At 34.2% G+C, this 21,660-nt stretch overlaps 3 protein-coding genes across 3 annotated transcripts in view; 2 read left to right on the top strand and 1 right to left on the bottom strand.

Moving 5' to 3' along the window:
* LOC106120993 (uncharacterized) overlaps window positions 1–1,241 on the bottom strand; it is a 4,230-nt gene extending 2,989 nt beyond the window's left edge. Inside the window, exons 1-2 of the mRNA XM_013316464.1 lie at window positions 1,222–1,241; window positions 469–685 (exon numbers count right to left, since the gene is read on the bottom strand). Coding sequence (XP_013171918.1) covers window positions 469–685; window positions 1,222–1,241 — 237 coding nt within the window. The remainder of the gene's footprint in view (window positions 1–468; window positions 686–1,221) is intronic.
* A 9,502-nt stretch (window positions 1,242–10,743) lies between these two features.
* Window positions 10,744–12,018, top strand: LOC106121141 (uncharacterized). Its single transcript, XM_013316648.1, has 3 exons — window positions 10,744–10,820; window positions 11,100–11,243; window positions 11,403–12,018. The coding sequence occupies exons 1-3, from the start codon at window positions 10,761–10,763 to the stop codon at window positions 11,880–11,882; spliced, it is 684 nt and encodes a 227-aa protein (XP_013172102.1). The 5' UTR covers window positions 10,744–10,760; the 3' UTR covers window positions 11,883–12,018.
* A 1,794-nt stretch (window positions 12,019–13,812) lies between these two features.
* On the top strand, window positions 13,813–15,306 carry LOC106121106 (lipase member I). The gene is made up of 2 exons (XM_013316607.1): window positions 13,813–14,004; window positions 14,321–15,306. Exons 1-2 carry the CDS (start codon window positions 13,866–13,868, stop codon window positions 15,229–15,231), a joined length of 1,050 nt encoding a protein of 349 aa, XP_013172061.1. The 5' UTR covers window positions 13,813–13,865; the 3' UTR covers window positions 15,232–15,306.
* The last annotated feature ends 6,354 nt before the right edge of the window (window positions 15,307–21,660 follow it).

The following is a 21,660-nucleotide window of genomic DNA, read 5'->3' as shown; positions in this document are numbered from 1 at the left end:
TCAAAATGTTTTCCTGTTTGTTTAAAATTCTCTAAATGAAATTTTGCAATGAATTTTTTTATGATTACTCCGTATTTATTTAAACTGAGCAGAATTGTTCTCACCTGAAAATATAACTTTTTATATAAATATGTGGAATTATTTTCGAAACTTTAGTCAAAACACTATCTTTTAAGCCATACAGTATTTTTTAGAAAAGTTGTGTACATGACTTCTGATGTTACCAATATTATAAATACCAATCTATGGATGGATGGATGGGTGGATGGGTGGATGGGTGGATGGGTGTATGGATGATTTGTTTTTCAGAAGGTATCTATGCAACGGCACAACGGATCTTAATGAAATTTGGAATTTAGCCCGGAATATTTACTACTTTTAATTTTTATTAAACGGATTCACGGACGTCAGCAAGTATATAAAGATACTTAAAAATGTCAAAACTGTCAAACTTATCGTCAGACAGACATGTCCCGCGTCGAAAACATTGATTTTCTTCCTGTTCTGTATCAAATAGTTGAATTGTCCCAACATTACGAGTCCTATTTGTATCATCATTGATCTTCGATGATTTCTGGTGAGAAATGTAATTTTCTCATCGAACATTTCTTCAGGCCAAGCGCCTAGTATCCATAGGAATAAACGATGCACCTTTATGTAGTGTATGGATAATACATTTTGAAATCTGAAAGTTAAACAAGGCAAGAGAAGTTAAAGTGACATTTTTTTAAGCGATAAGAGTTTGAAACACGCTTAACCCTTAATTCGACGAAAATTTTTGTAGCAAAAAAACAGTTTTTTGGGGTTCCGTACCTCATAGGAAAAAAACGGAACCCTTTTAGGATCACTTTGTTGTCCGTCCGTCCGTCTGTTAAGACCCTTTTTCTCGAAAACGCGTGAAGGTATCAAGCTGGAATTTATATCAAATGTTCAGGTCTGCGGTCGCTAGGTGCTGTGAAAAAATAAAATTTTTTCTTCTAAAGTAACGCTATCAAAATATACAACCGTTTATGGCCCAAATTTACGCCAATTTTTTAGTAAAGTCAAACTAACGTAATTTTCTCTAAACTAGTTCAGTAGATTTCTTTAATTAGTTGTTCGTCACACACCATCGAATTAAGGGTTAAACAATAAATTTTAAAATACGTGAGACCTTAGTAATTTATTTTTCATTTGAATTTTGTATATTTTATTTGAATTCTAAAGTCAAAAAGTACTTACGATGATTTAGAGTTATTCATAATTATGAATTAAAAAGTTTGAGTAAAAGGAATAAAACTTTTGTTAATCTAAAAATCTATACCAATGTAGTTAGCAAAGGTATGTTTGTTTGTTGCAAAGTTCCATGTAAACTGAGCATATTGGATAATTTACTCGAAATTAAGTAGATTTCCATTATACATATTGAATGAAATTATTGCTCAATTATAAATTAAATTCAATCGAACTATATCATTATTGTAAATATCAACTCATTTAATATTGACTAGGAAATTTATATAATACAATTACTTGTTGAATACTAGCTGACGCCCGCGAATACGTCTGCACGGAATTAAAAAAAATACCAAGTAGGCTATGTGTTCTTCCAGTCTATGTTCTACATCTATGCTATATTACAGCGAGATCCATGGAGTCGTTCTGAAAGTCTTCTATCAAACATCCATCCATCTAAACATTCGCATTTATAGTATTAGTAAGATTAAAAGATAAAAAATAAAAATAAAAGTACAAAGGATAAATTAGTTAAAAAAATTGTTAATCTAAAGTAAATGTAGGTTTCACCGCCGCAGTACTTTTACTAAAACATATTGTCATACAAATTTCACGGTTGTAGGAAATAAGTATGAAATAAGAACACGTATTTATGTTTTGATACATTTTGATATATTTTTAAGTTAAATCGAATGCACTGCGTCAACTTGAACCTCGTGCGGAATCCGTTTTGAGCTGCATAATTTGATCACGCCCGCCCCCGAGCTGTACCAGAAAATATGTGTTCTTCACGCAACTGTATGGTACAACTTATCGGCGACCGAGACAGTAAACGAGAAAAATGTAGGAGAAGGTAAGATACTTACAGAGGGAGGATATTTCCAATAATCTTATGCGCCCCCTCCACCAGTTCCCCTTGCCATCATTTCCTTATAAGGAAGATAGGCGAATAGTGGAAACAATTCCGCGTTTCGTCTGATAAGTATGCGTCCCGTAGTCTTAATTTAGTCCTGTTTCTCTACCCACCTTTTTTTCTTATAAGGAACAGATGCGAAGTAGAAGTCGAGGAGGAGAGGATCCATGGGAAGGAAAACATTCTCTTTCTGCGCATCCCTTCCTCCGTCGTTAGAAGGTATGGGAAAACGTCGCTTCGCTATTTCAGCGATTTCAGATGGCCGCTCGCTCATTTGCCACGTTATGATGTAAAAAAAAATCGCTCTTAACTTGGACAGTGTCTGAAAAATTTGCTCGGTATAACATTGTCAGAAAGCTCTTCAGGCGCCCGGTCAGCAATTTGAATGCGACGTGATGATAATATTGATCATCGAATCATTGCTGCTTTTGTTGTGTAAATATATCGTAGTTAAACATTCATATGAGTACTGTTCATGTATACGTGTCACTAAAAGTATTTTGGACGTCACCGCATATTGCTATGATTTCATTCAGAATTCATAAGTTTAAAGGTTTTTTTCCATGATGAATAACAGGATACTTAGGTTAAGAAAATAGCGTACACCTCCACTAAATGCGGGGCAACGCTGCGGTTCCTCTGGCTTTGCGGATGTCTATGGGCGTCGGATCCAATAATTTTAGGCGATTCGTTGCTCGTTTCCCCCTTCGATAAAAAACTTACAAAGTTATTTCACGTTTATTGCACATTTTTATAACTTTATGATAACCTTATGCTTTTTGTTATATCCTATGACATCTATATCTTTGTTGCGAAAACGTAAAAATCCAATCCAATTTCGTTTGAATACAGCAAATGTGAAATCCAATATGTTAGTTAACTTTCCAAAGTAGAAACAAAACAGAAACGAGTCAACATTCATTTTACGCTAAATTCACACTGGTCGGTAGCGGGATTGGAAAATAAATGAAAGCTGCTTTATGCTAGTTTCACACGAGGGCAGAACAGAGATAGATAAGAACAGTGCAGTACTACAATGTAGTTTTAACAGTCTGGTATTAAACAATAGCAGTGTCTACTGCTCTGCAACACTATTCTACCTTCGTATGAATAGCGTTAGATGGAAGTACGTCGGAAGAAACTTGAGCGGGGCTTTTTTGATGCGAGCTTTTAATTTTTTGCATCTCTATGACAGGTCATTTTAACTTTAACTTTTTTATGTTTGCTTAAAGTTGCTCAAATGTGAGACACTAAGTTGAAATTTTATTTAAAACCGATCTTTTTTGTATCTTTTGGGCATACATAGAATACGAAAGGAGCATCTAGTGTTTTGTGGTTATTCTATTCTTTTCTTTTCTTTTCTTTTCATTATTGTATCGTTTTTCTTTTAAAAGATATCGTATGATTATCTTCACTTGCAATCTGCAGGTCCTGGGTTCGAATCCCGCCATGTATCATGTGTTTTTCGATTTCCGATTTTCATATGCACATTTATTATGACGTTCTTACGGTAAAGGAAAACATCGTGATGCAACCTACACATATCTGAGAAGAAATCCAATGATATGTGTGAAATCAACCAACCAGTACTGGGCCAGCGTGGTAGTCACCCGTGACTTTGGGTAGGGTCCGAGACCCTCAGTTAGGACGTAAAGTGAGCCGATGATCTCTCCAAATACATAATTACTACCTTTATTATATTGAACATAATTGTATGTATTACATTATATATTAACTTATATGGTATATTTCAACGATCAAAGTCAAAAGCTAAATTGTATGCCGGAAAGCAGTCCGCAGTACGTATACGTCATTCATGCTTTCAAAAAGGAAACAATATACTGGAGCTGGAGCAATATTGATGGTATTCGCAATCGTGTTTGTAATTAGAAACACTTCGTTCTTGTCTATTGGAACAATACAATTGACGAATGCTTTTAGAACGGTCACCAATATAAGTGGATCTCTCCACAATTACACGCTTTTGTTTTGTTAGAATATGTTCGATACGTTCCATAGGCAGTCAGAGGTCATTTTAAACTGGTTTATGTAGTGTAGAACTAATTTCTAAACGCTTTCAATATCAATTCTGTACCTATTGAAATAAGGTTGATTTTTGTATGTTTCCTTTTAATACAAATATGAATTAATTTAATAATGTTTAACAGATTTTAATAGTGAATATTTTAACAATAAATTATGTTCATTTTGAGTTGGAATATTAAAAGTATTTGCTCTACTTATCATTGGTTTTTGAATTCAAAATCTCTGTATAAAACTTATCGTCATCCCTGTCATTATCTTTGGCAGAAGAGAGATAACAATATCTTCTAAACGAAGATTTTGGTCTTAGAAACCCACGGTTAGAGTAAGTTCATTTCAATTTACCGCTTATATTATACTAGTTAACTGTATCTTTGTTTTTACTACTATAAAAGTTTAATCTTACTAATGGATGGATGAATGGATGTTTGTTTGTAGGTATCTCCAGATCGACTAAATGGATCTCAATGAAATTTGGCATAGATGTAGAACATAGTCTGGAAGAACACATAGGCTACTTATTATGTTTTTTTTCTAATTCCACGCGAACGGAGACACAGGCGACAGCTAGTGGCCAAATAAACTACATCCACTTGCTATATGCTAAAAGTAAGTGTATTAAAAATACTTAAATTTTTATTTTTTTAAAAGTTTAAGAATAAACTCAACTTCGTTCAACCGCTTAAACTCGAGCCACAACTTTGTGAAGCGAGCGCGCACTTTGCTGCGTAAATATTTTTCTTCTTTTTTTTTTTATTACATTTTGCTTTTAGGCGAAAATTCAAACATCCACTGTCAATTACGCTTTTAGTATAATGCTGTAATGTTTCTTTCTACTTTATGCAACAGAAGTGCTCACTGGGATCTTATGTATCAATCATTTTATAAAGAATATAGTTGATAGGTTTTTGTTAAATTAAAAAAAATAATTTTTTTTATAAAATTTTCTAGTAATTTTATCAAATGACTGAAATTACATTTTAAATCGATAAAACAAACGGTATAAAGCCAGTTTAAAAACACAAAATCAGGAGCGGACTTACACGTTACACATATAAAATACGGACGAGTTGTTAACCTCCTTCTTTTTGAAGTCGGCTAAAAAAGTATAGTACTCTCTCTCTCTCTCCCTAGCTTGGGTTGGGTTAGGTTAAGAGTACAGATTTCTGATCACAAGGTCGGGGGTTCGAATCCCACTATTCGACTATTATCGTGAACCTATATCCTAGCGCAAGCTTAGCGCTTAGTTGGAATGGTAAAAGAGACATTAGTAAATTTACAAAAAATCTGCTCATATTTCTTTCACATCATAACTTAAATTATTAAACTGAAAGTCAATTTAATAATTTCGTTACATATAAAAGGCCTCGGTAGGAAGAAAATGAAGAACCATAAAAGATCCTTATCAAGGAAATTCTCTTGCTTTATTACAATTTTGCTTAAATTAGGTTGTAACGTGTAGTAATAAAATCCTCTGTTCAAAGCTTAATATAACGTGAGTAGAGTAAGGGGAGGAGTCGACGTAAACCTTGTAACGCAATAAAGAGCTACATATAAACTACGTCACGGACCTTAAGTGCACTTGTTTTATAAAAGAAAATGGTATATTCAGTCTATCTTACTAATATTATAAATGCGAATTTTTAGATGATTGGATGTTTTGAAGGTATCCTCGATAGATGCAGAACATAGCCAGAAAGAACACGTAGACTACTGATTAAGTTTTTTTTTAATTTCACGCGATGGGAGTCGGCGACAGACAGGTAATTGATAATATCATAATGGGCTTAATTTATTTAAATACTTTGAGATTTTTATTTTTTATGAAAAAAAAAATGTGAATTTGAGCTATATCAGAAGTTCGTAAGAGCAAACAAAGTAAATTATCTCTAAACAAAGTAATCACAATCACGTCTAGTAAATTGCATATCAAAATTAATCAGACGCATAGAAATTACTTATAGGTAGGGGTAGGCAAAAGAAGAGTTGGATGAAATGCATGTAAAGTGGCATGATTAAGAAATAAAATGATCGATCTGGAACTCTGCAACCTGATGGGTCAAGTCCACCACAAGGTATGACGGGAAATTAATGATAAAAATTCGCAAGTTAATCTTTGGATACAATATCAGAAGCTAGTCGTATAATAAGTTTGTCATGTGAGTTATAGACTAATTCGTTGTCATTAAGTTGTCAATTGTTTGTTGAGTAACGCTCGCGACGTGACGAGGGGTTGCAATAAACGCGCCGCCAGCGCCACCACGCGGTCGCGACTTCCAAATAGCTCAACGTTAAGTTAACAAATGGCATTGGCCGCGGCTTGCATTGCGCCTCTCTAATTGTGGCCCAAGGTAATTAAATAATTACATTTATATTTAAATAAGGTAAATAAATGATTACTTAGTAGAAGTAAGAAATTAGATTTTTATCGTCATCACCAGCCGACAGTGGTAGACGCCAAAGACAAGAATATTTGTTGCACGAATTGTCCAGCTTGACCCTTGAAATATCACGTGAAGTAGGAGTAATTACGCGTTTCTTTTGATGAGCGTGCGGAGGCCTTATTTTATTCCTCTTTCCCTTCCCGCTATTTCATTACAAGGTAAGGATAGGAAGGGGAAGTGGGTTTGATGCAAGAGGAAATGCATAGACGTATGATTATGGGTAGCTGTCGCTACGCTTTTTCAGTGAATTCATCTGACTGTTTGCTTGTTTGCCACTTTATAATAAAAAAACAATGATCTCCCCGCCGTTCTTCAGATCGATATATCTTCTGTCAGTTCAGTTTCCACTCCCTTAATCGTATAATAATGATAAATATACAGAAAACGCTTCAGCTTATCACTTGGGCCAAGCGTCCACAGCCCGCGGCTTTTCATGTGCATTCAACAATTCAAGTGATTTATCTAGGCTGTAAACTAAGCTAAAACTATACAAAATTACACTCTAAGTACTGTGTATTTTATTTTCTGTCAGTGTTAAATGGCTCAGCTTGTATGGAGGTTTTAAATGAAAATGCTGTTGTTTAATTTCGCTAACATTACTTTGAGAGAAATTATATGCATTGCAAATTAGCTACATTTTAGTTAGGTAAAGTTGTTGAAACACATTCTAAAATTATACCTCTATGTATCCTTTTGTTTTATTTATATAATGATATTTTAGTAGTTTTATATAATTTAATTATATAAAATATTTTTACACAAATTAACATTTGCTTAAGAATTTTAAAAACAGTAAGAATAATAAATCAATACTCATTATATTACTGTTATAAATATCTGTATTTAATATCATATAGTACTTGCGTTTCTATTAACTTTCCAAACCGCTACGACTTATTGTCCTTCAAGAAGCGTATCATCTCAAAGGCCGGCAATGCATCTGCGGTTCCTCTGGTATTGCTGATGTCCATGGGCGTCGAACACCTCGGTGTTCCCGCTGCTCGTTTGCCCTCTTCTGTTACCCAAAAAAAACTAAAAACATTTTTTTTTTAATTTTTGTCCGCCTCTTTGTCGCAAGGCCGGGTTTGTTTCGAATAAACTAAGGAACGGCTGGACTTAGACTGGAAGATATCTGCATTCGGGTATATTTTAGGCCACTTTTTTTAATTCTGCGCTGAAGGAGTCGCGGGCAACTGCTAGTCAGTATTATAACTTAATATTTCATAAGCAAAAGTATATAATAGAACATTAAGGTAGGCATCAAAGACGATGTTATGTCGTAAAGTGAATAATAAAAGAGACATAAAGGATAAATCTCATAGTACTCGAGCCCTTTAAATCTTTACGTACAATCACTTTCGTTCCTTATTTTCATGACGGGGTGAATGACCTTTTATCTTACAATGTTGAATATAAAATAACATTAGCATTTTTATAATTGGATTTCTGAACACTGATGATAAGTTTGCCTTAAATATTTAATCGGATATTAAAATTTGAATAACGTTTGCTTCTTTGTCTGTGTGCATGTTTGTCGAAGTTACATATATGTCTTAAAAATCGTTAGTCCCTCTAAAAAAGTTTAAATTGAAATACATTTTTAAATCAATTTTAGCGAGGTCATGACGTCACACGTGTCAGAGTCAACATTTGACAAGGGAAAGCTTTAAGCACGAAAGCTCTGAGTTCTGGTGTTAGTTCGGTGACGACGTCAACTTTAGATTGTGTATCTTTTGTGAATGTTAACCGACGGCGAATGGAAATTTCCATAAAGTGCTTTAACACTTTAAGCCTTCGTGAATGTTTTTCTTATTGGAAACTACAAACTATGTTCAAAAAACTAACACTAACAGGATTTATCTGACCTGGTGGGCATAAGTGGTACTAAATTACAGTAAACACCAATAAGGATATCTGACTCGGTGGACAAAAGTCAAATGAAATTATGATAGCACACTAGCGCCCCCCAGTCAACGTCAAAAAATGTAATTTACTCGTAAAATTTGATTGTAATTCATTTCTTCGTATGACGTTAAGTTAATTTTGTATATTTATTTTATGCTAATCTTACTTATATTATAAAAGTGAATGTTTGGATGGATGGATAGATGTTTGTTTGAAGATATCTCTAGAACAGCTGCATGGATCTCGCCGCAATTTGGCATAGTCTGGAAGAACACATAAACTAAGTAAGTCTTTTGTTTATTCCATGTGAACGAAATCGCGGGGGATACCTAGTAAATTTATGTTTATCGCTAGTTTAGTTGAATAGTTTATAACTTATCATGTATGTAACCAGTTTAATTAGACCTCTATCGTAACTGAAGGTAATAAACACGCTTTAGGATCTTTTAGATAACATCGTAGAAACTCTAGTGAGTACAAATGTTCTCGCTTAAAAGTTTAATTTGTTCAAAATAAATTCCATTATCGTTTGATTGTTTTACTGATTGAACAGATGTTGAGAATGGAGAAGCATATTTTATGGTTATTTAGTTAAATGAATTAAAATAATATTTGCTCTTTTTAAATCACAATCTAGATGGGATTTAATGTGAGTTACAAATCCGTTGCAGCATAATTATTGAAACAATACAATATTACGCTCTAAAAGCGATGCATTTAACGTTTCAAGAGACATCACCGGATTCATTTTCATTTCCCATCAAGTTACCATCGCTCTACTTACGATAAACGTTGAACATTAGTATAATGACTATCCATTTTAATTCAACTTATATCGTGGAACAATTTTTTTGCTTCCATGTATTATTATTTTTTATATCATAAGATGGCAAACAAGCGAGCTGCCACCTCAAATCGCTGAAATAGCGAAATGAGCGTTGCCCATACACCAGGATGATAGAAACCGAAAGAAAATATCTTCCCTTTGGAGAAAATATCTCCATGCATCCTCTCATCCGAAAAGTCCACTTCTACCTCCCATCCTTTCCTTAGAAGAAAAAGGTTGGGAAGGGTAAGAGGACTAAATAAGACCTCCGTGATGCACTCATCAGTCGAAACGCGGAATTGCTTCCACTTGACGCCTGTCTTCTGTGTGGTCGTGGCCGCGGTCGAAGATGTTAAAGCGGGCTCTACCACTGTTCCATATATTAAAACAGAAGAAGAACTGGTGATCTGGTTAAGATTGCTGGAGTACCTTGAAAGAGGGTTGTACAGGACCTATCATCTAGCCGATCTTTTGAGATGGTATACGCATTGCAGTGAGCGACATGTAGATGAATGATGATGATGAGGAAGATCCAATGTATGTTTTAAAGCAGATATTAAAGTAACTGTAGTCAATTCAGTTAATAAATACTTTAATTTTATCCTGTATCCTTTTTAATTCTACTTTACACCTTGAAGTAAGCTTTAAATATTTACCAACATGTCCGGGGTAACGTAAGTGGGTGCAAGAGGCAAAGCAGCGTGCGAACATTACAGGTGCATCAGAGTTCATAGCACTTTATTTGTTCTGTACATATAGGGCTGGGGGTTGGGAGAGGATAAAACTTGTAACACTGAGGACAACCGACCGCTCCCATGTACGTAGTGTTAGTTGTGTTTTAGTTTGCTTATTTTGAAAATACATAGGAAGTACTACGAAATGATTACTTCTTCATATTTTTTTTAAATTAATAATGAATGGAAATAGAGAGTGGCTTTACAAGATGGACAGATGCATGGATTGGACAGGATGAGTCCGTGTTATCTGGACTAAATGTATTTACCAATAAACATCGCATTCTATAACGTTGTATGATATGGTAGAGAAGTATTTGAGATAAATATTTACATTTGAAAATAAAAATGACATGAAATAGAATGCAACATATCTTGGTATTTAATGATTTGTTTCTTCCTTGTCTTTATAATTTTTTGTTGTATTCAATTTTTAGTCATTGTCTTTACAATGTAGGAAATAAAAGTAGGTTAATAGATCAAGCATGAATTTAACATTCAAGAATAAACAATAAAAAACCTACGTAAGTTGATCCGCATACACTATGCTCTATCTCATCACAACAATCCGTTGTTTATTCAATCAAATGATGCATATTTTGTCAACAAAACACCAACGTACTCTTTGTCTTAAGTAAAGTATTGATGAATGCACAGTCAGTGATTGCTAGCAATTTGCGATGGACGCAAAGATGTTATCCGTTTTTTTAATTGTTTTCATAGTGCCGACGGTTATTGTTGTGAGTACCGGATTCAATTCTTCATAAGTGCTTAGAAGCTGGCTGGGCAACGGGCAGGCAGCCAGTAAATTAAGCCAAAACATTAAGGTTAAACCCTGGTACGCTGGGTAGGATAAGCCCAGGGAGAAGATGGCTAGGAAATAGAGTTTAGACTCCACGCGTCTGAGGGTTTTCCGGTGTTGAGGATGTTCTAGGGCGACGGATAATTAGGCCACCATTTCCACCTTTCTATTCTAATACTATATTGTAGAACTTAAAGGAAATGATTGATTGTTGCAGGAGGCATGGCGAGGAGACGGCAGGAGGTCTTCAGGAGACACAACCAAGGCTGTACATATTCATGCCAAACGACATATGGCACAAAACGAAAACGAAGTTAAACGAAGGACAACCACTCAGAGATCTAGAGAGTTAAGGAAGAAAGTATGAATTTATGATTATACTTGTATGTCACATAATATAATATTTTTGATCTTATCCGAAGATCCTACTTATCTCTGAGATTTATTAATATAGTAAATTGTTAAAATTACAAAATATTATAATTTATAATTTTCTAATTGCATGTTTTTGTTTCTTTAGCCATCTGGTCACCTAAAGCCGCTAGAAGAAGATGACATTGAGAACGATGAGGTTGTGTCAGTCGCTATCGGACCACCTGCTATACGACCGAAATATGAAAAACCAACGTGGAAGCAAACCCCACGTTCAGTAGGAAACAGTACAAGCAACTCGTCAGCAACAAGACTAGTCAAAGAAGTCCTTGTACAACTTGGACGGGAATTTTTAACTCATCAGGTTAATGAAGATTTTGTATTCGGACAATACGTAGGTAATGCAATGAGGAATTTAAGAAGTGATCTCCGTTTACGAATGCAACATGAAGTTTTAGATCTTGTAGTGAAATATCAGAAAATGAATCGTGGTGAAACCTTGGCTGATCATTTGAATGATGAAAGATCAGGAATTAAGGAAAGCAAGTTGGAAAAAAAGTCATCTTGTGCTAATGATACTGATGATATATGGCCAGATTTCCCCAACTTTGCAAAGATTGTTGGTTAATTTGACCAGAAATATCTATTAGAGTAATGAAGCTAATCAAATTGCTAATTTTGCTGTTTAACATATCGTCTGTTGAAGATACTCCTCAAGACGTCTCGTGTGGTGTGTAAAAATAATTAGTAACCAACTGACTACAAACTTGTAAGTTATACATACATTAAATTTTATTTATTTTATTAAACAAGTCTTTTAGTTATCACGAAAACTCCTACTGAGCAACAGAAAAGTGTTTAGGTTGGACCTATTGCAGCCGCACCGGTTATCATAAATGAACATACAAAACCTCAAAATCAAATGAACTGACTCCAGCAATATCGACAAACACGAACAATAGGGCAATGAAATGTCCGGTATACGTCACTCATGAAAGCTTGCTCAACACATTTACGACTCAATGACAGAAGGTAGTAAGTAAAGTAGTTGAAACATAGCAAAATAGATCCTAGTGTTATAGCAATAACGATTGTACTGTTTGCATATGCAATTTTGTAGTTTACAGAAACGTCCAATTATACGTGATCTCTAGCTGAAGTGAGTTCACGTCAAGGATAAGGTTAGAAACAAAAAGCGAATAGGCCAAGTTTGAATGGCGGCGTGAGAAATATTGTACGTCAGCGAGATCGCAATGCTGGATGAGGACAAAGTGCATATAGTTAGAGCGACGCGCACAATATGCCATCAATATTCCTTCCACTCTTCAGCCACGCTATTCCGATATTGTGACGACTAGAACAATACAATCTCTTGTACAATGCACGACTGAACATAACTATATAATTACGGAAGTTTGCACTTAATAGACTAGATGTCGGTGCAAAAACTTTAACACAAAGTGTTAAGATTAGTTGCGATTTTGTACGTCAATTATAGCAATATTGGAGCCGTCCCCCAACCCGGTAATAATAACGAAGTAACGGCCCGAGCCGAGGTTCCTGAGGGAGCCCTCGAGCTTAGTTACTCTTAAACGAGGTTTAGGCTATGTGCCATCTGCGCTGGACCACCTCAAGCCCGGTGAAGCTGTAAATGCCTCCTCAAGGTAAACAGTGGCTCGACCTCATTGCTCCCAAGTATTATAATTAATGATTCCCTTAAAAATAAATATGAATGGATGCATGTTTGTTTGAAGGTTTCTCCAGAACGGTTTGACGGATTTTATCAAATTTCGCACAAATAGGCTACTCATTATTTTTTTTCATAACCGGGCGGACGGAGTTGCGGACGACAGCTAGTGCGATATAAAGAATACACCGAGGTAAACGTCTCGGTTACGTCAGTCAACAATTCACAATTTGCGCCCACTCCTCGATTTTAATGATAAGTTCTTATCTGCTATTGGCCGATGTAAAAGTGGCAAACAATACAGATTATCAAATGGTGTAGATTATATATTGTAGAACACGAGTATTGTGATTCAGACAAGACTAGTAAATTAGATTGAAATTTAAGTGTGCATATCACAGATCGTACCTTATAATTAATTAAAAACCAAAGAGCAAACAAAATACTTCTAAAATGAACATTAAGCGAAGTAGTTTGTAATATTTTGATATTATTCAATTTTTTTTTAATTTTAAAATTAGCACTTTTTATTGACAACAATATAGAGTATTTATACGTAAATAACATGTAACGTTATTTGACCTTGGCATTTACAAAACAATGAATTATGGCATCTATTTACAGTTATATGTTTTGTTATAAATGCTACAAAACTATCATTAATAAATGTTAATTTGTTGGGAATATATTCTTAATTTCTCATGAGCATTCAACTAATATCCATCTTTACTTTAGCGTAAATATATGCGTTTATTGTGGTATATTAAAAGAGGTGATTGTACTGTTCTAATCTTATTACACTGTGTCATATGACGTCACTGGTCGTTTCAGTTGATCTCATTACAGTTTGACAATGAACGCTCGAGTCAAAGGCACAGTTAACATTCTAACTACGTAGTTAACTGACGATTTGTTTGTTTATTTATGTGTATTTACATTAAAATGAAAATTTTATCATTGTATGTTCTTATATGCATGTTTGTTAAGATAAATTGTTGGGGAAGAGGAGATTTAGAGAAATATGGACCATTCCAAATTGCTTTACGTTCAAAGTTGATAAAATGTAAGTAATTTTTTTAATTATTGATTTCGTATTGTTTTTTTTTTAATTTTCATTTGTTTATTTTTAATCCCACATAAAAGTACGATGTAACCTTTTCAACATAGTCAGGAATTTTTCTTTACAACCAATTGTTGTAGAGATAAAATAAATCTGGGATAACCTTATAGTAATTTAATGTCAGTGTGTATAGGTCTTGGGTTCAGTTCCCAACTGAGGTTTAATATTTAATCAATAATTAACATCTTTAATATAACAATTAATAACTAGTAAGTACTTTGGAATAATATTTTAGATAAAAAACAATTTTTTTTTCCAGGTATTCACGATAGAACACTTGATTTAGACGTCAGTGAGATCGACGTCTATTTTTACGATTTTCCAAGAAACGAAGTCGAAACTTATAATATAGACGACGCAGGTAAAGGTATTTTATCTTACAAAGAACTAGATAAAACGAAAAGATTCATTATCTTTGTCGGTGGTTACAAATCAAATATAAACAAGAGGACGGAGGAACGTGTTAGAGATACGTTTAGAAACTTTCCAAACAGCTATCTAATTATACTCGATCATTCTCCATACACGAATGATAAACAAGGTTACATCAAAAGTTACGAGAGATCAGTTAAATACGTTCACTACATAGGAAAGGCTTTAGCACAAATGCTTATTACTTTAAATGAAGCAGGCATATCACCTAATAATATACATTGCGTCGGACATAGTTTAGGAGGCCAAATCTTAGGACATACAGGACAAATATTCTTTGAAAATACACGCATGAAAATCTCAAGAATAACAGCATTAGATCCAGCAGGTCCATGCTTTTCAAATAGCTTTATAGAAAATCAAATCAGATCTGGAGTTGCTGATTACGTTGAAGTTTATCATTGTAATGCAGGTGCTTTGGGAACCACGAGTGTGTTAGCCGATGTAGATTTCTTTGTTAATAAGAAAGGTCAATCTCAACCGAATTGCAAGACTCCTTTAATACCAGGAATTTTTGACTCACCGAAAGCTGCTAAATGTAATCATAGAGCTTGTATAGATTTATGGACGGCAACTGTCAGTCATCCTGAATGGTTTTTGGCGAGGAAATGTGATTCATATAAGAAGTATAAAGGCGGTAGTTGTTCTGCCAATGATGTGACTATCGCTGGGTTCTGGAACCCTGGTAATGCTACTGGTGTGTATTATTTCTCTACAGAAGGTTACGATATTCAATAGGGATTTATGTAACTCTAATTGATTTTATGTCGTCTTAGTCAATCACTAGTCCATTCCTAGTTTAAGATTTTGTGATAAAATTAATAATACAATTAAATGATGAATAATAAATTAAGTACAATTTAAATTTTCTTTTTTTACTAACAATATTTTTAACAAATGGAATAGCAGCGCAAATGAGTCATCGTGCAATAGTTGTAATGTGATTCGGGGACTTTTTTAAACGTATATTGTAATATACGTGTATTTTAAACGTAACATACTCATAATAAATATTACCGTAGGTTTCTGAGACCAAATATATCTGTATAAAACATATCGTCATCCCTGTTATCTTTGACAAAACAGAAATAACTATACCTTTTGCGGGGATTTTGGTCTCATAAACCCACGGTAATATTTATTATGAGTATGGATAAGTACCACGCTTTATGAGATGTTAGGGAATAAAATAATGACATCTCTATAATAGAGTCTGGTAAATATATTTGACTGAAAATTGCATTTTACGTGCTTATTAGCATTCTCCCAAGTGTTTATTCCTGCTTGGAATGTTGACAAATTTTCCTACGACAACATTGAAAATAGAAACTGCACTTTGAATTGTGTGTTGAACATTTTCACTACGTTCAGCCAAAATAACACGGTGTTTATCGTCCCGTTTAAATGTTACATTTAATTCTACTGACCAAGGGGTTTACGCTAGTTGGCCAATATAGCAACAAATGTTTGCCATATCTTTTTCATGTTGGTACAAGCAATTAGCACGTTGCCAGATTAATTAATTACATTCAAAGAATATTTAACCACAAAATAAAATTATTATATTATTTATTTCATTAATTAATTGTAATTAAGCAATTAATAAGAAAAATAAGAAAGTTAATTATTCTGTTTATAATATAAAACATTTTAATATTAAATGATAATTAGATAACTCATTTATTAGTATTTTTAGATATTTTTAATTACAATCATAAGGCGCTAATGACGTGCTTTCGTTAAAAAGTCTAGTGTCAGAATGGATAGCGAGAGGACACAAATGTCAACATATTAGTAAACTTACTGTTGAGTCAATACACTGTCTCATTTTCGGATTTTCTTCCTAACAGTATTTATATTACGATTTAATATTGAGAATGTCTATTCATCGCTTATATCTTTATTTCTATGCCACGTCTAACGCGAGGAAACAGACAGTATCATTTTCAACTACAAATCGCAGCGATCAAGTTCCAGACTTGAAATATAACATGACTCCACACAGACCGTTGCTACTGGAGCGATCTTTATTAGATTTATATGTGATGCAACATTCTATTTGTCTATTTTCAGATATCTAACCGTAGATTGCCATTCACAGAAATATTTATATCAAAAACTTTGTCATATTCTTTTTGACAAATATAGAAACAGTTTACGATACTAGTCTGTTAGTAGATTCGAACCCATGTATTTATAATTACTAAATAATTAGATTGTTGGTGCTACTTTTAAGGTACGAGTGCATTGGCCCGCGCCGAACGCACCGGACGGCTCGCAATGGTTTTAGTTTGCTTTGTATGATTTTACATAGCGCTGCGTCTATCTCGCGCCGTCCACATCGAAAGACAAAACAAATTTGTTTAATCCTTGCGGTGCGTCCGGGCCAATGGACGCGTACCTTTAGAATTATTTGCCGCCGCGTAAGTTATGTCATAATAATATCACAAAATCTTACTACAATTAAATAGAAAAAAAATCAAATTCTTTTACTTTGAATCCGACAAGAGAGTTGACATAATAACTACGTTTTATTTTTTTTCTTTTCACTCATTTGAAAGCAATTACTGTTGGCACGGCCGTCTGAATATCCGGCACGTCTAATTAGGAGCCGTTCGCAAAGTTTTTAATTGGATTCTTGGTCTCCGGCTTTATTAAGCAGGAAGTATAGTGAGAAGTACATACAAATGTAATTTAAACGAAGCCATTTAAATTTATGAAAATTTCTTTCGTCTCCTATTGAATATTACATTTTGTAGTCTTTTTTATTCATCATTTAATTATTGGAAAAGTACTTGAAAAGATCTTTTCAAATGATAAGTACTTATTATATTTATTTAACGAGATAAAAACTGTAAAGCTTACGAATTCAACTACTAAAATTAGCACGTGATAATGATTGGAATAAAGAGTTACCTAGTATGGAAAAGGAGGTAGTTACAGTAAGGATAAGGAGGAGGAGGTTGATTGAAATAGTTGACAACAGCGAAGCAATTATAACGTGGTAGAGGGAACCTTCAAAAGTAGATTACTTAGCTAGCGTGTACCATCTTTCGACCACATCATCACTTAACATCAGGTGAGATCGTGGTCAAGGGCTGGCATATCTTATTAATCTTACTAATAACATAAATGGGAATGTTTCGTTGGATGTATGGATGGATAGATGGTTGGTTGTACGTATTTTCAGAACGGCATCATGGATCTTGCTGAAATTTGGCATAGATAAAGAACACAGTCTGGAAGAACACATATGCTACTAATTAAGATTTTCTTGAATTCCCCGCGGACGAAGTCGCGGGCGACAGCTAGTTTAATATAAGAAAGCAGTAACTTAAATAATAGAAAATTAGTGTAAGCTCTTCTGCTTTTACTTGTTGAATTAAATGTCTGGAAAGTCAATTTGTATTAACAAAAATATATGTTCGTTTTTTTCCCTGTTTCTTCAACAGATAAAGAAACTTGTTATTTGCATCATCATCATCATCATCATCAGCTCACTGTATGTCCCCACCGAGGGACTCGGAGCCTACCCTAATTTAAGGGTGATTAGGCCATAGTCAACCACGCTGGCCAAGTGCGGGTTGGTTGACTTCACACATATCTTTGAATTTCTTCTCAGATATGTGCAGGTTGCATCACGATGCTTTCCTTCACCGTAAGAACGTCCGATATACATTTGTATAATAAATCGGAAATTGAAAAACACATTGGTACATGGCGGGATTCGAACCCAGGACCTGCAGATTGCAAGTCAAGTGCTTGACCACTGAGCCACCGATGCTCCTGTATTATTTAGCTTTTGAATAAATAAATGTGATTAAATTAAATTAGGTTACTTACAAAAGTAATTTAAATTTCTAAACCACTAAATACACAAGGTCCCATTTTCGATTGGACAATGAAATGCATTTAATTTGTCAGTCCCGACAGCTTGTTCTGCAAAGTCACGCACTATTAGTGGTAATAGCAAATAATAACAACAATCATATTAAGCAAAATTAAACCGTATTTAAAGCCAAATAAGAATTATGTGGAATGTAAATGTAAAATTGTTATTTTAACAAACGTCCAATTTAATGTGACCGATGCAAATTTTCTAGAATAATAGTGAATCGTCAGTGTTAGTTGTTGTTGAGGGGTCTCTATTGTTTGGTTGGAAATAAAACATGGCGTCAGGAGGCACGCCAGGATTGATGGAAACAAAGCGCATCTATTTATAGGCAGTGCAATATGTCGCTAACAGTTTTTGATGATTATTCTTGTTGAAATGTTAGTTTTGTATGGTTGATGTTAATCAAAAATGTTTGTTATTTATTGTTTGAGCAGTAAATGAATTTTTATCAATTTACTAGCTGTCGCCCGCGACTCAGTCTGCGTGGATATATAAAAAACCTTAACAAGTGTAGCCCACCCATCCATCCACATCACATCATCTAAACATTCGCATTTATAATATTAGTAAGTTAAATAAAAAGCAGCTTTTCAAGGCATAAATGAGAAAAAAAAAGAATAAATATCCCATGTCCGTCTCCTGGCTGTAAGCTACCTCCTCACCAATTTTCAGGCATATCGGTAAAGCCGTTCTTGAGTTATAAATAGTGTAACTAACACGACTTTCTTTTATATATATAGATATACGTTCAACATTCTAAAACCAAAAAGACACTGGCCAAATCCGCTGAGCGAGAGCCCTAAACAAGAAACAGAACAGAAAACCAAAAAGACAGATATACAACGTATTAGTTCCATAAGAATAACAAAGAAACTTTGTCTTAAGTAGGTATAGGAGAAAAACGTATTAAAATAAAATCTTTATTTTTTATTACATTTTTTTCTTTAAAATGACTCTTTTGATTGAAATAAATGTTAAAAATATAAGTTGAACGTCTGTCCAATTAATACAAGGGTCGGTTGCTACATTTTAATAGAAAACAGCCCTTTGTCAAATTGTGATTTAGTCTTTAGTGCGCCGAGTCATAATTGGAGTGCGCGGTTAAAAACATCGCGTAGTATAACTCTGTATACAGTCGAACCAGGATTAGGGAGAGTCCAAGGGCCGGTAATATTTTTCTCGCTTATGGAGGTTAATCACTAAAATAAGTTTCTCGCTTATGAAGGTCGCCTATCGGGAATGGACGATGACTTGCTTATAGAGCTTATAGCTTTTTACTTATCTTACTAATATTATAAACGCGAATGTTTGGATGGATGGATGTTTGAAGGTATCTCCGGAACGGCTTAACGATCTTGATGAAATTTAACATAGTCTGGAAGAAGACATACGCTACTTACTTTTTTAATTTCCACGCGGACAGAATCGCGGGCGACAACTAGTATTGATAAAAGCCCGGTTGCTTGTAATAATGAAATAGTTAATTTAAAAGTCCACAAAGGCTCAACTTCATTGAAGCGCTCCAACTACCACTCTTAATAATTTGTCTTACATTTTAATTATCTATTTTAGATGCTTGGTTTCTTTGTAAATTATCTCATAATGAATTTTATGAGTATGTTCAAAGGTTAAAAAGGTTATTAAAGCTTCAATTAGAACACATATTTTTAATATCCAGATGAAAAAAGTATGTTTTTATTAGAGGGAATAATAGCAATTACATTTAATTTAAACATTTAAATAGTTTAATTAAAAACACTTCTTACTAGTATTATAAATGGGTATGGATGTATGTTTGTCAGAAAGTATCTTCAGAACGGATCAACGGATCTCAATGATTTTTTTCTTTTTTTTTTTATAAGAGAAGGGGGCAAACGAGCGGCGGGAACACCGAGGTGATCAACGACACCCATGGACATCTGCAACACCAGAGGAACTGTAGATGCGTTGCCGGCCTTTAAGGAAATGGTATGCTCGCTTCTTGAAGGTCCCTAAGTCGTATTGGTTAGGAAATACCGCCGAGGACAGACCGTTCCACAACGCGACTGTGTGAGGCAAGAAGTTGCGCGAGAATCGCACCGTTGTGGAACGCCAGCCATCCAGGTGGTGTGGTTGGAACCTAGCGGTCTGTCGTGTCGTCCGATTACGGAACTCCATAATTTACCATGGATGTAGAACATAATGTGGAAGAATACATTAATTAAGATTTTTAATACCACGCGGACGGAGTAGCCGAAGAAACCAAATATAAAACGAATTATTGTAGAGAAAAAAGTATTTTAGAATACGTATATCGTACTCCATGGGACTATGTTTAAATCACTATATATTACTAAAGTAAATATACTAAATATAGTAGAATATAGTACTGCAGTGTAGATAATTAGGTCATTATGTTACGCTAACAAATTCAACACAAATGCAAACCATTGTATGCATAATAAATCCTAGAACTAAAACTGATATAACAAGCTCTAACTTTGAAGTAACGTAGACTATAATTGCATATGAGTTTGTAATTTTCGAGACACATGTAAAAATATTGCTATCTCTTTCACTCTCTTTCAATAAAGTTAGTAGGGTATGAGATGTCCTATCACTTCAAAGAAATCCAAACTTGTCTCGTTATAGCACTCCTGCTGCAGAAATCCTGCGTACTGAGTTTTGTTCTAATAGTTGTAAATGTAAATGTAAAAAAAGCAAAGATTTTCGCATTTGTTAAAATCTATACTAAAATTATGGAGCGGAAGAGTTTGTTTGTTTAAACGCGCTAATCTCAGGAATTACTGGTCCGATTTGAATAATTCTTTTTTTGTTCGATAGTCCTTTTATAGAGGAAGGCTGTAGGCTATATAACATTACGCTGCCACCAATAGTTTTTTTTAATACATAATAAAGTATAAAACATTTTTGTTAGTCATAATTTAACACAGTTAATCTGTATAGGGAATGTAAAGTTCTTACAGTAAGACAATTATACATACAGACTCTTATCCTGCATCAACACTCATTAATGACATACAATAAAGATTTAGTCTCCACGCAGCGCTCCTTACACAGCATATGTGAAGTTTCAAGAGTACGAACCATGTTTTCTGGAAAATTTCCATACTTCCTGGGCCCATGCCTATATAACAAAATACACAAAGAAAACAAAATACTCAATCTTAACTCCTTAAAATGTAAAAACTTATTATTCCATATACTTGTTAATCTAAACTATGCAGATACTGAAAAACTCATTGATTTTATTATATAGAATCCTTTAAATC

The sequence above is a fragment of the Papilio xuthus genome, unplaced genomic scaffold (genome assembly GCF_000836235.2).
Source record: "Papilio xuthus unplaced genomic scaffold, Pxut_1.1 DF826945.1, whole genome shotgun sequence".
Classification (NCBI taxonomy): domain Eukaryota; kingdom Metazoa; phylum Arthropoda; class Insecta; order Lepidoptera; family Papilionidae; genus Papilio; species Papilio xuthus.
The sequence above is the reverse complement of the archived record's forward strand: the minus strand, read 5'-3'. Positions and strand labels throughout refer to the sequence as shown.